The 16434-nt window shown below is 39.7% G+C and overlaps 1 protein-coding gene across 6 annotated transcripts; it reads left to right on the top strand.

Annotated features, from left to right (window-relative positions):
- Positions 1-49: 49 nt before the first annotated feature.
- On the top strand, positions 50-7464 carry LOC133482235 (CD276 antigen). 6 transcript variants are annotated; one of them, XM_061782159.1, is made up of 10 exons: positions 50-289; positions 1137-1165; positions 1281-1348; positions 1466-1588; positions 4035-4066; positions 4139-4337; positions 4432-4710; positions 6273-6384; positions 6523-6561; positions 6888-7464. In XM_061782159.1, exons 1-10 carry the CDS (start codon positions 287-289, stop codon positions 6907-6909), a joined length of 906 nt encoding a protein of 301 aa, XP_061638143.1. In that variant the 5' UTR covers positions 50-286; the 3' UTR covers positions 6910-7464. The 6 variants fall into 6 exon arrangements, with proteins under 6 accessions (XP_061638143.1, XP_061638146.1, XP_061638144.1 ...); XM_061782162.1 differs by lacking the exon at positions 1466-1588; XM_061782160.1 differs by having other exon boundaries at positions 4035-4262.
- The last annotated feature ends 8970 nt before the right edge of the window (positions 7465-16434 follow it).

Genomic DNA, 16434 nt, shown 5'->3' with positions numbered 1-16434 from the left:
CGGTCCAAAAATCCTACGCATTTTACGTACAATTAACTAGCAACTTGATTCAGTTCCGGCGTAAATCAGAAGAAATCGTCACTCAACACAAGAAAACATACTCAAGTTACCACCCAGTACTAATAGTACTAACTGTTTTTCCATCGGTTGGATGGCTGGAGACAGACAGATATAGATTCATTGACTCATACTTTAGTTCCGCCAAATTAAATAGGAAGTTGTCACATCACTCTCCCGGTTCCATGCTCCCATTCATTCGCATTCACTTAGCGAGGAAGACAGCACGATGGTGAGTGCTTATTTCACTTCTTTGCTTTCACTTATCTCATTTTGGTGTTTACCCTTTACTGTATTGTATAACAATTATTATATGAGTAAAACTATCTCCTACCCATTGCAATTCTGGCAATGAATGTCCATTTTTTTTTTTTTTGTCACAACAAAAGCAATGAATTATTAGTGTGTGTGCCTGTGTGAAATTATGATGTAAAACATTTGACCATCTGTCTGGCTGTCTCGCAGTAGTGGTTAATAATCCACAGAAAGTATATAAGTATAACTATAACTGTGACTCTTTGATAATGTAGCCAATTTCTGACAAATTAAGAGGTAACGTGAGTTGGTCATTATTGTCATCACCCACAGCTCTTTTAGATCGAAGCTAATTTGCATTTTAAAACACTTAATGTGGTATTAAGTAAAAAGTGTAATAATCCAGTGTTGGACATTAAAATGTGTGGCTACAGGCTACTTACAGTATAGCTTTACTGTGCTTTCTTTGTGTTTTAACTCAACTAGTGTTTGACAGTTTGGTTATTTAGTTGTGCAGCCACTATAAGAGCAGTTGATTTGGGAGCGGATGATCATTTACTCATAAAAGTTACTTACTCCTCCGAACAAGTCGCATCCAATGCCCTTTGAGTGGGCGCTCTGCAAAAGGACGGCCTTACATCACTGCATGCACTGATTTGTTTACAGGTATACACCAATAGTACACATTTGTGTATGCGTTTTGCCTGATGTGATCTGATAACAAATTAATGAAATCATTTGTATACTACAGCTACTGGGAGTGTTCGGTGCTCATTCAAATGATTATGGAACTCTGTTTTATACTCTGTTTTTCTTTTGAACAGGTATTGAGTTGGGTTGCACCAAAATTTCTGTAAGTAATCATTCCACAAATGTTCTGCTTATACTGTAACTATGTGAGTCAATAGTATTCAGTATTTTTGGTAAATTTGCAAAGTGAGAAAGGTGCACATCTTGTCTCTCATTAGGAAAACGAGTATTCTCTGGCGACTATTAACTGTAATCTTCACTGTAAGTTTGCCCTTGGCCCCCCAAGGTGAGTAGTTCCTTCTGTTAATACCAATTCATAATTTTCTCATGACATCCATGTTGGAGGTCCACACATTCTTTTGTACCAGTGTTTATTAATAGAGTACCTCCGATCTCTGGTTAGAGCGTCTGCCTCACAGTTCTGAGGACCGGGCCCCACCTGTGTGGAGTTTGCATGTTCTCCCCGTGCCTGCGTGCGTTTTCTCCGGGCACTCCGGTTTCCTCCCACATCCCAAAAACATGCATGGTAGGTTGATTGAAGACTGTGAATCACACCTATGGTCCTCAGAACTGTGAGGCAGATGCTCTTACCACTCTCCACCGTGCCGCTATACTGCAGACAGTACTGCAAAATAATCTATCCATCCATTTTCTACAACGCTTGTGGCGAGTGATCTGGAACCTATTGCAGCTAACTTTGGCCAGAAAATGGGCTTTCACTTGTCTGGCGCTTTTCTACCTAAGGTTATCAAAGGGCTTTAACAAGGTCTCCTCATTCACCGACTGATGACGCAGCATCAGGAGCAAGTGGGGGTTCAGTATTTGCTTAAGGATACTTGGAGATAGTCACAGGACCTGAGGATCGAACCCACAACCTTTGTGTTGACAGACAACCACTCTACCACCCCAGTCAGACACAGGGCACATAGACAAAACAACCATTCACACCTGTGAACAATTGTGAGTACAAAATGAGCCGAACATGCATTTTTTTGGAATGTGAGAGAAAGCAGAATACCTACTCACGTAGGCCTATGAGGTGAACATGAAAACCCCACACAGGAGGGCCGGAGCTGAAATTGGAAGCCCAAATCTGAGAACTTTGAGACAGACAGACAGACAAACTACAAAATAACACATATTGTAATAAATATAATATGAATATATAATATATAATAATTTTCTTTGTAAACATAAGTTTGCCATGGTTTGGAAATGTATAGGGATGGAAAATTGTAGGTACTAATTTCAAATTTGAGGCTTTTGAAATGGTCAGAAGAAGAAGTAGGCAGGTATTCTCATTCTATTAGAAGCAGTAAAATACAATATATCAGATTATATCAGTGATAATGTTGCTTTTAAAGAAAGACCAAATCAAGGAGATAATAATGTGTAGGAAAATGGAAGTGAAACCAAGTCAAAAGGAAGGTGACTCATGGAGGAAGAACTTTGTAAAACTAAAAAAACAAATAGTCTGAAGAGGAAATGATATTTACTGCATCACAAAGAGAAGCTCCCAAAGAGCACAAAAAACCTGACCTTCAAACCCTCACATTCCAAAGTGAGAACCGAGTAGTCACCATTAATGGTTTATTTTGATTGAAAATCTCATGTAAATTTTTAGTGAAGTTCTAATTTCAAATGTTGTGATATAGTTGAGGGTGAAGACAACAACATATAAGCTTCAAAGTAGTTTTTATACAGTCTTTTAATTTGAAGAATGTTACTTTTGTTATTGCCATGGAAAACTAGATCAACATTAACAATCATTATTGGTAAACTAACCTGGACACCTTGCATTCTCTGTGCAAATAATAGCGTTCAGAGTTGTACAGTATATGTACAATGTTTACTGTAGGACATGATGTCATATAATGGGAAAAAATCTGCCCGCGTTACCCTAAAAGCGAAATAAAAACAATTTCAATTTATACATGAGCGGCATGGTGCACGAGCGGTTAGCAATTTTGCCTCACAGTTCTGAGGTTCGATATGTTCCAAAAGATGCATGTTAATTGAATACTCTAAATTGTGCCTAGGTGTGATTGTGAGAGTGGATGGTTCTTTGTCAATATGTGGCCTACGATTGTCTAGGGAACAGTTCAAGGTGTTGCGACGACACTTCTCATCTAAAGCCAGCTGGGTAAGGCTTCAGCTCACCTGTGACAGGATGGGCCATATAGAAAAGGGTTGGATGCCTGTTGGTAATGTAGATGACCCCATTGGATCCCACCAGGAAGCCTCAGATTGTTTATAATAGCATTTAAGTTGTTTTTTAACTCATGAGGAAAAAGCTTTGTCAACATTGAAACAAAGAAAGACAAAAAACAAACAAATAAACAAGTTATTTTGTTACAACGAGTAAAGTTACAAAGAAAACTTGCACACGGGGCCTGCATTTTGTGTATAAAAACATCCTGTCTATTACCAAGACTATGGATCTAATGATTCTCCGTGGTTCCCACTGCTGGACACAATAGATGCAGTATGCGGTTCACTTCCATGGAGGCAGCATGGATTCAGTTCCCACTCAGTAATGTGTGAATGTGAGGGTAGAAGATTGTCTGTCTCTAAATGTACCCTGAAAAAAAAAAATGACTGACAACCAGTACACAAATTTGGGCTTTTGGCTAGACATTAAGTTGGGGGTTATGGTTCTAATGCTACACAAAGGGTAAAAAGTGACTTCCTTATTCTGAAATGCTTGTCCAAATTGGGAATTTTAATTGGGGTCTTTGGTACCAACCCATGGGCCTCCTCTTCACAAAGTTTAATTTAAGTCAGTTTTGTTGTTTTTGTCTAATCAGGCTAAATAAATGAAGCAGCAAAAAAAAGCAACAATTGGATACATATCAAAACAGTACCTCTTGTCGTCATGCTTTCATACTTGCTAAAATGTTGAACAATTAGTCCTAAGTGCTGCTGTGTGAAACGTTTCCCTAGTTTAATGCCTGCTTTTGCTTCTCTTGCAGAAAGTTTTGCCCAGATTCAACTCAGAGGGGAGGTTGGTGAGAATGTGAACATTCACTGCCCTGTGGACAGACACAAGACCATCACATTCTTCTACTTTCAAAAGGGCCAAGAATTTGTAAATGGCTTCCATACACTGAAAAAGATACGAAAGGAGAAATGGGAAAACACCAGCGTGGAAAACAACAGCGCAACAGTGCAAATGGTCAAACTGAAGGCTTCGCATAGTGGTGAATATCAGTGCTACATTCAATACAAGGGCGAGCCAAATGTTTCTAACACAATCATACACCTCAGTGTCACAGGTACATGTTCCTATATTAAAAATGGTGTTTGTTTGTGTTTAACTCGCTTGACACAAAGTTTCCAGCTTGGCTGTTATTTTTTGGGACTCTGCAGCCAACTTCAGCAAGCCTACAGTGATAACGTCCTGCCATGCAAACCGCTGCCTGTTGACGTGTTCCTCACATGGAGGTTATCCGCGCAGTGAGTTGATGTGGAAAGTTATTGGGAACAGCAGCGGCCCGATGTGGACAGTTCTGAATGTGAGCGAAGAGAGCGATCCAAACACAATGTTGTACAACACTTCCAGTACCGTGTCCTTCAACTGCTCCTATGGAGAAGAAATGCTCATTAGTTGTTCCATGGGCGGTGTCACATCTGAGTTGCTGTTTGTCTGTGAGTAAAACATTCAATAGATTCCAAAATGCACAGTCGGAAGTGTTTGTTGGGATGTGTGAAATGCCCCCTTGAAATAGACCCTCTTTGTCAGCGCAGTGTTTCCCAACCTTTATTGAGCCAAGGCACACGTTTTACATCAAAATAATCTTAGTATCTTGTAATGTATTACATCATGCACTGACCTCCCACAACATTATGGTTACTTGCACAATGTCATGATATCTAATACAGGAATGAAATATTCTGCTTATTCAGTTTTGATTGACTCTGTCAGAGGGATATTCATTTAACCATTTGGTTGCAGTTTGCACTAGTGTCGACCTGTACTGTATCCATCCATCCATCCATTTTCTGAGCCGCTTCTCCTCAGTAGGGTCGCGGGCGTACTGGAGCCTATCCCAGCTGTCATCGGGCAGGAGGCGGGGTACACCCTGAACTGGTTGCCAGCCAATCGCAGGGCACATACAAACGAACAACCATTCGCACTCACAGTCACACCTACGGGCAATTTAGAGTCTCCAATTAATGCATGTTTTTGGGATGTGGGAGGAAACCAGAGTGCCCGGAGAAAACCCACGCAGGCACGGGGGGAACATGCAAACTCCACACAGGCGGGGCCGGGGATTGAACCCGGGTCCTCAGAACTGTGAGGCTGACGCTCTAACCAGTCGCCCACCGTGCCGCCCTGTACTATATCATCTCTCTATTTAGATTCATAAACAGTACATGTTCAGTAGGAGTATGAAGTAGCAAAAGACGATCGGAATGGAATGTTTTTGGAATTTGAATCTTCCGAAAGATACAAATTCATGTGAATGACTTTAGTGGTAAGGCAGTACGGTGTAATAGTGGTTAGCATGTCTGTCTCAAGGGTTCGAATCTCAGCTTCAGCCTTTTTGTGGGGCGTTTGCATACACTTCCCATCTGTGTTCCATGCGTTGCTTCCTCTCACATTCCAAGAATAAGCATGTTAGGTTTATTGAAGAATCTTAATCATTTGTAGGTGTGTGAATAGTTCTTTGTTCATGCTATGTGCCCTGTGATTGGCCGGCGACTAATCAAAGGCATACCCCATCGGTGACCCAAAGTCTGGGATGGGCTCCGTGACCCTAATGAGGATAAGCGGTGTATAAGGAAAAGACGAGTTATAGAAAATGGAGGAATGGCTGGACTTTCGAGGTCTGAACTGCATTTCGACCATTTAATGTGTTCTATGTATTTTATAACTACAAAACAAGAATCTTTCACAAGGATTATTGACTTTCATAATTTACTTACAGAAAATATGTATGGGTGTATCTGAAATTTTAAGTCTCAATTAAAAACAAACAAAAAAACTCAAAACAAACTCACTCATGATACTGAAAAACAAATAGTCTAGATATTGAACAAATATATATACAGTATAAGGTGTGTCTGTATGTGTGTGTAAGGTATATAAGGTTCTGTTTTCAACTTCTTGTTATATCACTGACAATACCATATTGTAGTATTGCTCCAAAGTCATTTGTCCTGGCATGTTTTTGTTCATACTGTACACTATTTGTCCTCACCCACAGGTGTTCCAAAGCATCGACCTGAAATTGTAAAACCCACAATCTGCTCAGTAGTGTTGTTCATCGCAATGATTTTATTGGTGCTGGTATGGAAATTCATAAAAAAGCAAAAAATGTAAGAAAACGGTAGTAATACATGTTTCACAATATTGCTGTGTAGACCTATTTCTGACTATGAAGATAGGCCTACTGTACTAAGAAATATGTTTTTACTTTTAACTGTCTATTTATTTATTTTTTATTTTTTTTACAGGAGCTGCAGTAAGACGAATAATGTAGATGTAGATCCAAAGTAAGATAATATTTATTTTTATTCAGTGTCACTGTTTAACAAACAAGTCACATACTCCATTTAATGCCAAGAGCATGTTGACAAATGTTTGGTTGTGGTCATGTTTATTATTTAGACAGAATACAACACTAGTGATTTGTTTTGTTGTTTGAATCTATGGCAATTATTTGACTGGTTTGAAAACCGATCAACTGTCAAGGGGCAAAATTAGCATCATCCCATCAGTTTAAAAAAAAAGCAAACACAGTACAATACATTGCAAATGCATACTAATAATTACTGTCATCTCTGACTATTTCCTTGTTTTCCGTCATATTTCCCTCCAGAGAACTAAAGGCCCTCAAATAAAGCTAAAGGGAGAGGAATCTACAGTTATGGACTGCTGAAGGAAACTCTCTTTTTGTCTTTTTTATTTTATATTAAAACAGGAAGGCCTATTTTGTCAGAAGCTCAATTGAGCGGGATTTTATGCTGGTATGTGACTTTTTTCACATGCATTGTATTTTGTACTGTATATTTTCACAAGGTTGTCTGTTTGATATGCACGTGCAGTATATCAGTTAAATGCAAGAAGTAAAATTAAGAGTTTGCCTCTTTCGTGTACAAAGTTAAGTAAGGTGTTCAAAATAATAGAAACACCTCTTATGGCACAGTCAAGTTCTACACTACTGCAGATTACAACTATACAATAATAAATATTTTTTAATGAATACTGTATACACTATTATAATTGCACCTACAGGACTTGTAGCTATCTGTGGTTAAGCTTTTGTATTACATTTATTTCATTCAAAAAGCTGTAGGCTGAAGTATCCAGTTGTAATTGAACATTTATATCTTAAGTTCCCATTACTGTTTTACATGCACACCATATTTAATAGAAGCTTCCACTTCCTTTGTCTACATTGTGTATTTTTTTCCCCAACCTCATTATCTTCTGTGACCACAAGATGGAGCAATAGCACCAATGGATAATCAACGGAACGTTGCTCTTAAACAACCACAGCCACATCCTAAGCACACTTAATATGAACAACACAGCAAACGCAAAAGTATTTTCATCAGAAAATGAAACGAGCAACATTTATTTTAAATACCAATTTGTAGTCTCTTTCAGGGGCAGGCAGGGTATCGTCTTATTTCAGAAGAAAAGAAAGATCAAATAGGGTGACACGAGAAGACATTTAAATCATAGTGTCCAAATGTCAAATACTTCTCTGTCTTACCTTCTTAAATCTTTTTTTTTTTTGTATTCCTCCCACTTTGAGAGATTCATCTTGTTGTAATTCTATGACAGACTGTCAGTCCTCCTCTCCATTCTGTGTTTACATTGGGGAGAGGAGCAGCACCAGGTTGGTTGCACTTCTGGAATGTAACCCTGAGGTCCCAACCCACCCATCCTTTCCCTTTTCCCCACATCTGTTCTCCCTGTTCATCTCTTCCCTCCCCACTTACATTGACTAATTTCCCTCCTCTTCTTATATCCACTTCTGTTTCCACTTCTTCTACATTTTTTTTTATGTGCTCCTCTCTCTCCATCGAATGGCCTGGTCCTCAGCTAAATCAACCCCGCAGGACACCACAAAAATCTTCCTCTCACTTTCCTCTACTCTCTCACCTTTCTTGGCTACCTCCTTATAATTCATCATTGTCCATAGTTGTACACCACCACCTCTCTGTCATCAACCCCCCGCACCCCCACCCGCCCACATCCCCATCGCCCCAAATTTCTCTGTCTTCCTCCCTTCATTCCTCCGTTGTCTAACCCAAACAAACCAGTTGGACTTTCCTCTGCGGTGGCTGTAAGAGAAACACACAGCATGTCAGGCTGGGTTGAAACATAAACATCAGTCTATTGAAGAGGATATGAGGTGTTTAGGCTCAACATGAAATAGAGCTACTATTTGGACACTGGAACATCTAAACGTACCACTCTCGACACACAAATTATTGAATAAAACGTCAAAGGACAAACTTGCTTTGACCTCAGGGAGTACAACTAATAACCAGTGCATTTGAGACAGTGAATTACAAAGGTTGAGAAATATAATAAGCAGGTTTCTGTTTTTCAGTGACACAGTAGCCTGTGTATACAATCTCCTTTTGAGGCATTCCTCATCGAGCAGTTTGTGACCCCTGCCGCACAATTCTGATGGGGTCCACACCAGAGGATTTATAAAAAGATTATATATATATTTTTTACAGGGAACCAGAGCACAAGGCATTGATTTAAAGCAATTCAAGTGGAGTTGATCACCATGGTGAATATAAGGTTGTTGGCATTCTGAAAATAATCCGAAACAACAGGATATTACAGTTGTGATTACAGTACTGTATGGCTACAGATACTCAGTGTGAGTGAGAGACTGTGCAAACAATGTGGCCAAACAGAAATCTTATCCTTGTATAATGTCCTTTTAATCAATCTAAAAAAAAATCGAAATGCAAACACTGCTAAACACACAACATAACATGCACACAATTTGAAAGAACAAAAGTTAAGGCATGAATAAACTTTATTATTTTTCATCAAGGGCAGTACAGTGGACACCTAACGTTTCTGAGGTTAGGGGTTCAAATCTCAGCTTTAGGCGTCCTGTGTGGAGTTTGCATGTTCTCCACGTGCTTGCATGAGTTTTCTCCAGGTATCTTGCTTCCTCCCACATTAATTGGTTAATTGAAGACTCTAAATATGAGGGTGAACGTTTATCTGTTTAAATGTGTTCTGCAATTGGCTGGCGACCAGTACAGGGTGTACCCGGCCTCTTTCCCAAAATCAGCTGATTGACTCCAGCTGAACTACGAAATGAAGGGTGGTTGGATTTTCCATAAATTGGTCAAACTTAACATCAGTCATGTCAAAATGATCATAATATTTAATTACTGTGAGTGTGTTTTTGTCATTCTGTTTTGGAACCTCTACAGTCATATGCAACTGAGATCATACAATTTGGAATGTAATCAAAATTCAGATCACGGGTGAGCTGTAGCCTATCCCAGCTGACTTTAGGTGGGGCGCAGGGTACACCCTGGTCTGGCCGCCAGCCAGTCGCATGGACAAAGAACCATTTCCTCTGATATTCACATCAATGGACAATTTAGTCTTCAATTAACCTAACAAGCCTGTTTTTGGAATGTGTGAGGAAGTCATAGTACCCAGAGAAAACCCACGCAAGCAAGGGGAGAACATGCAAATTCCATCTAAGAGGGCCCGCACCAAGACTGGAACCACACTATCCACTATACTCACATATTTACCATTGTGCTGTTTTGATCAAATGGCTGAGAAAACGTGTATGAAAATCAAGAATTACAAGGTGAGTTGTGTGATACGACTTACCTTTGCAGTATGCCTTGGAGAAGAAAAAGGCTTTGAACAAATATTTGGTTCGGGGAAAAAAAGGACTGACAGCAGCAGGAAAACTCAGACTGGTTGTGGCTTTTCAAAAAATGTTGCCGGTTTGGTAACTTAAAACCAACCGTGCCTCAAAGTATTAATCACAGATAGGATTAATTATTTCCGAAAATATGTATGCTAGTGACCTCCTTGTTGTAACTTGACAAGTTGCTGCAGAAACCAGGTATCATCTGATCAGGCAACATTATCCAATTATTGTTGGCCACACAGCCACATTTCCTAAGCATGTCTGATTGTATCTCTGCATATTGATGGACTGATTAGGTTTTATTCATTAATGAAAAGGGGACTTAACAAAGTGACAAATGACTGTATATAACTATCTTAAAATTATGCTGGTTGTGTGTGACTATTATTGCCACTTCATCTCTTAGTTCAGGTAAGACCAGCCTCCCAACATGTTTTATGTATGCACAGCGGGGCCTTTCAAACGTTTATTTTTTTGAGTATTCCTAACTGAAATAGCCTCTGTTTAATTACTTCATCCATCCATCCATTTTCTGAGCCGCTTCTCCTCACTAGGGTCGCGGGTGTGCTGGAGCCTATCCCAGCTGTCATCGGGCGGGAGGCAGGGTACACCCTGAATTGGTTGCCAGCCAATCGTAGGGCCCATACAAACAAACAACCATTCGCACTCGCAGTCACACCTACGGGCAATTTAGAGTCTCCAATTTATGAATGTTTTTGGGATGTGGGAGGAAACCGGAGTGCCCGGAGAAAACCCACGCAGGCACGGGGAGAACATGCAAACTCCACACAGTCGGGGCCGGGATTGAACCCGGGTCCTCAGAACTTTGAGGCTGACGCACTAACCAGTCATCCACCGTGCCGCCTGTTTAATTACTTATGGTGGAAATTTCAACACTTTTGGAGCGAGATTCGACATATTTCTGAAGAAAGAGGGTTTAAGAGGCTGCAGGAATCCAGTGTGGGCTGTGTACAACACGGAAGTAACATTAATTCTCTGTCATCTCCTTAACAGCCGTTTTAGGTTAGGAATGTTACACGGCTGTTGCACCTCGCCACTCCAAGTAAACTTTTCAGGCATGATAAGCTGCTATGGAGGAACTAACAGTCCTCTATAAACAAACAAGGCTGCGAGATGGTGGAATCTGACTTTTAAGGCAATGTTACACATTTACCTTGTAAAACAGCTGCTGGCGTTTGGATTAGCCCAATGTAATCAGCACTTTTGAAATGAGTAGAGAGAGACAGACATTGACATATACCCAATGGAGTTATTTCCACCTTTATGTAATGGTGATACACCAAATGAGTTCTTAGCCGAGGCATTTTTAACTAGGCTGGGATACAATATCTTAAGTGTGTGTGTGAGCGAAATCTGAGCAGACGTTGCCAATATTTATAGAACTGCTTAAGATATGACCTTTCCTTCCCAACAAACAAAACGCACTTCTACATCCATGGGTCTATCCATCCATCAATCCATCCATCAGCAGAAATATTAAGACAGGTGATCAGACTAAAACAGACTGTCTTCTGGGAGGCTCGTGTAAGGGAAACCCATGGGAAGAAACACAATGGGGGGTGGGGGGGTTGAGGTTTGCAACGAGATGTCCACTTGGCTGCAGTTTGTTGGCAGCTTCATGTTTCTGCAGAGGATCAACATCAAAGGCCATCACAATTTGAAATGTATGTCATGAGAGCGAATGACTGTATGCTGTGTTAGCTCTACCGAACTGTTCCCCTGTGGAGTGATCTTATCTATGTTTCGACTGCGACCCAGTAAAATGTTTCATGTAAATAAGATGACAACATTGTCGAGCAATCCGTATTCACATGGACCTGCAAAAATGACCTAAATGCACGAATGTGCACGCCAGCTGGCCATGTCCCTTGGAAACATTACACACATGCACACCAATTGCCTGTCACCCCAGGTCCTACCCTATAATGAGGATGAATACGCTTTACAATTGAGCTTTAAATTTGATGTTGATTGTGATTTTTTTCATCCTTGCTCACAGCTGTTCTTTCCTTGAAAGAAGGAAGGGGTGGGGGGGGGGCTTACTTTTGACTCACACCACCCACTACCCTTCAACACAGAGTGGATTTTTTATATATATATTACAGTCACCTCCAAAAGTATTGGTACGGCAAGTTCAATTCCTTTGTTTTTGTTGTATACTGAAGACATTTGGGTTTCGGAACAAAAGATGAATATCAGACAAAAGTTCAGAATTCCAGCTTTTATTTCATGGTATTTACATCTAGATGTGTTTAACAACTCACGAAAGAGCACCTTTTGTTTGAACCCACCCACTTTTCAAGTGAGCAAAAGTATTGTAACGTGTGACTGATACGTTGCTCATGGGTTGCCTTTTAGATTGATTGCTGAAACATTGCTTAAACATTAAATAGTGCTTGTTTTTTGGCTTTGGGTTTCACCTGTGAAAACTGCATTTGCTGTTCGGCAAACATGAAGATCAGAGAGTGCAAAATGTGCAAAAATGAGTTTGATCTTGATTTTTAGGACAAATGTTGTGAAAATGTGATTTATAGAGATTAATTAATTACAAAGCTGGTAATTAATTTTATCTATTTTTTAAATTGAGTCCCACCCCAAATATATATATATACATACATATATATACAGCACATGTATAGTTAGTATATATGAGTGTGAAATGAGACACCTTAGCGAGGGCTAGAAAGGTCATTCCTGCATTCAGCTCATGTAGCTTTGATCATTTTCCCGTCACCTCGGAAATAGACCAGAGGACAGCACAGGCACAAACTCTCGCCCGTATGTAAGACAGTGTGCGTGTGTGGGGGGTGTGGGTGGTGGGGGGTCGTGTGGGAGTGAAGGAGTGTTCTCCCAATGTGATGACAGGGAATCGACACTTGTTTGCATGACTACACTAATGCGTTTGCAGCCGTACTTCTGTTTGCCAGCTCTCTCATTGGCCAATTGGACTTGTCCATTCACATGAATATGTGCATAGTCATGATTGTTAAGAGGTAGCTTCATGATTCATTTCTATCACTGTTAAAGTCTAGCTTCAGTATCTGCTTCACTGAAGACACAATGAGAAGCGAGACATTCATAATCTAAAATGTAAAAATTATCATGTTTGAGCACAACCATGCATTCCCCAAGGGCCATTTGAGTTTGTTCCTTTAGATTCTGCAAAGATGATAATCACTGTGCATTATATTAGACCGATAAGGTATTATTATTATTTTTATTCCAGATTTCGACCAGTGGCATTTATAAGTGGAGTAATCATGTTTACCTGGAGAGGCCTGCTTTAAACAACCATGCTCTCTTGATGACTTTGAGTTTTTTAGTAAATAGCTTGTGATGTTAGCAAACAGCTTCCTCACAGTCATCCAGAGATTTTATGTGATTACAGAAATCTGTTAATAATAAAGATCTGTTTGTGTCACGTTACTGATGGTGTAGTGTTCGGCCGAAGTCAGTTGGGATGGGCTCCAGCACCCCGCGACCCTGAACACGATAAGCGGTATTGAGAATGGATGGATGGATGTTTGAGTCACAGGAGTATCTATTTTCTTCTTAGTATCTGATTTGACCAAATTAAGACCCATTTTATATCTTACCATGTTCTTCAATATCTTGGGCAACCACTTACATTGGCTAACAACATGGATAGCTGTAGTTAACATCTGTACCAGTACACCAGTATATTACTTTCACATGTGCAGTAGATCAATGTATTATTTTATTTAACCTGCCAGTTAGACAGATGTACAGTAATTACATTTTGCCTGCTTTTTGTTATGTCTAAGAACATTTTTAATTAAAATGAATTGTAAAAAAAAAAAAAAAAAAGCTTTAGCAAATATACAGTATTTCAAATACACAGAAGCTCAATCAAGAAAGAAATGGTACACATATGGATTTATCACATATTGTTGTACGTGTTCATGTTTTTTTTTTTTCCAAATGAGAACTAACAGCAATTGATAGATATTCATCATTTTAAAATCCTGTAACTAATCTAAGAAAATCAGGATTTGGCATAAAGGCTTTGTTAATACGCAAGGTCAGAAAAAGTTCCATTCCACGCCCACACTGATGGCTCATTTTACTTTTGGCACTAACAATAGATCTGCCAATAATTGTGTTACAGAAACCAAAAACCCAAATATAATGATCCAAGCTGTCTATGCATCAGAGTAACCATCACAAAACATCTAAACATAAGAATTTGTTTGCAGTTGGGGCTTGTGTTGCGCATACTATGAAAGAGCACTTAATGAACAGATTCATGACAATAAGTTAAGAACATGTTCACATCACACCAATGGTGTTACTCATTGTATGACGTTTCTTTTGCTCAGGATTTGAACTAAAATTGCTCTTTGTCTGTGTTAACCTTTATTTGATGGGTCCTGTTGGAGCTGTTTCACAGAGAAAAAACGATCCTGACTTGAGTTAATGCCCAGAAAAAAAGGAGAGCTTTTGTTTCCAAACTTTCCTCAGAGACCTTGTTTGGTTGCATTTCAAATGGCTTAGAGGCCCAAAGGCACCATCACTTCATTATGGAGGTATTGCAGCATCCTGCCTTTCTCAGAGAGGACCATATGCAAGTGGGGAAAGGATGCAACACATGCTTAGTTGGGTGTCCCAGAGGTCTTAGTGGGAGAAATTAATGGAAGCAGAATAAACATTGTCCAAGTATTAGACAAAGTAGTGGCGAAAGACACCTTAGCGTGCAGGCTGTCTAACACTGCAGGGGAAAGAAATGTTCATGCACATTTACTAAAGAGACTGGGTGTAGATCAAAATAATCTAGCAAGCAAACTGGCCAACGGGACTCACAAGAGTGAAGGAAATAAGGATTGGATTGCCCAAAATATGCAACACTGTACTTCAAAATAAGCTTTTTCCATATAAGTTCTGCAAACAAGCAGAACATCTGTTGCTCCCTGATTTTTTAAACATTTCTCTTTCTTTAGTACGGGAGGTCATAATCTCCCGTGTGCGTAAATCAGGAAAGGTTTTCTGGCGGTGCGCATTGTCTCGTCCACTCAAATCTGTCATTTACACACTCTCTTGCCAGGTACGCACTCTGGGTGGAGCAACCGCAAAATGTGGGCGTACCCTTTCAAATCCGGCTCTGCGCGCATGCTGCGTACTTTCTCCCGAGGACTTAAGCACTTTTCCTCTTCTGCATTTCAGAGGCTATGATAAGATAAGCACCACATTAATGTGAAATATCATTTTGCACGTTTTGATTCAGTTAATTGCCTGCCAACATCCTGGCAACAGCTGACTAGTGCTGACACTGTGGGCCACATCTGGCCCATACCGCTCACCAACGCTCAACAACTGCTCAACGGCCGTAATGCATCCCTAACACATTACGCCGATGGAAAAACGTTTTAAGCGCAGGGCTCCCAGTTTTAAGCGCAGGGCTCCCACTATTACAACTATAGTCATCGTAATGGTACAATGGTGAGCTAGATATTTGAATCATTTGTTTTTATTTGGTTCTATGTCGGTCGTCAGCTAACTTAAAGCGATTTGCCATGTCTGTGGCGTAAGGAAGTTGGGGCACCACGAATCTGTAGAATGGCAGGCACAACTCCTTTTTTTATTGCTGGACCTGGTCATAAGGAGAGTATTCTGATTAAATTACTTTTATTGGATTTATTTCATAGAGAATAAAAGAAACAGTTACGTGTGAATGGGAGAATTTGGTGCATAATAATGTTTTAATGTTTATAATATGCACACTATTTTAGACACTTCCTATATTTGTTCATACCATATACAGTACAGTATAGACCAAATTAAGCTGGAGCATATCTTGCAAGATTTTAGCATGTTCCATGAGACTTTTTCATTTTGTTTGTCTTTTGGGTTTTCTTTAGCTTTTTCTTTTTTTCATTGTGAGAAAACTACCAGTGTTGACGAAGTGTGATGTTGACCCAGGAACCTGACGCAATATCATTGTATCATAGCAAAGAAAGCAACATTTCTGTCCTGACTGCTCCTCATATCAATAATAGAATAAGAATAGAATGTACACAGCAAACCGAGATACATTTAATCTTAATGTGAAGAGACTCACTTCTAAGAACATACAATAATACTTTCTCTGCACATTCATCACCACATCTGTGACACCAAGGGAAGGGCGAAGGGAAGGTCACTTGTGTGACAGAGAAGAATGCTAAAGTATTAATAAACGAGCCATGATGACAACAACTGGCTGTCATTACAATCTCTTCTCTCTCTTCCATAAAAGCAACACATCTGCCATGTGTCAAAGAGTAGTTAATTGTATTTTTTGTCAGTTTGATTTAACCTCAAAGAGTAGTTTGAGGTTTTTTTACATGTACAGTACATGGCATTTAAGACTGCTGAAATGTAATTTTAAAAATACCTATACAGCAAGGTTTAATGATAGTGATAGTTTGAGCCTAGAATCGATTTTTTCTCTCTATAAACTATAATTGTA

The sequence above is a fragment of the Phyllopteryx taeniolatus genome, chromosome 8 (genome assembly GCF_024500385.1).
Source record: "Phyllopteryx taeniolatus isolate TA_2022b chromosome 8, UOR_Ptae_1.2, whole genome shotgun sequence".
In the NCBI taxonomy this organism is placed as follows: domain Eukaryota; kingdom Metazoa; phylum Chordata; class Actinopteri; order Syngnathiformes; family Syngnathidae; genus Phyllopteryx; species Phyllopteryx taeniolatus.
Note: the sequence above shows the minus strand (reverse complement) of the source record. Positions and strands in the feature narration are given on the sequence as shown.

Excerpts from the sequence above, each read along its gene's own strand:
- LOC133482235 (XM_061782157.1), top strand. Across the intron at positions 4,338-4,431 it reads CATACACCTCAGTGTCACAG|CCAACTTCAGCAAGCCTACA; the intron begins GTACATGTTCCT and ends GGGACTCTGCAG. Across the intron at positions 4,711-6,272 it reads ATCTGAGTTGCTGTTTGTCT|GTGTTCCAAAGCATCGACCT; the intron begins GTGAGTAAAACA and ends CCTCACCCACAG.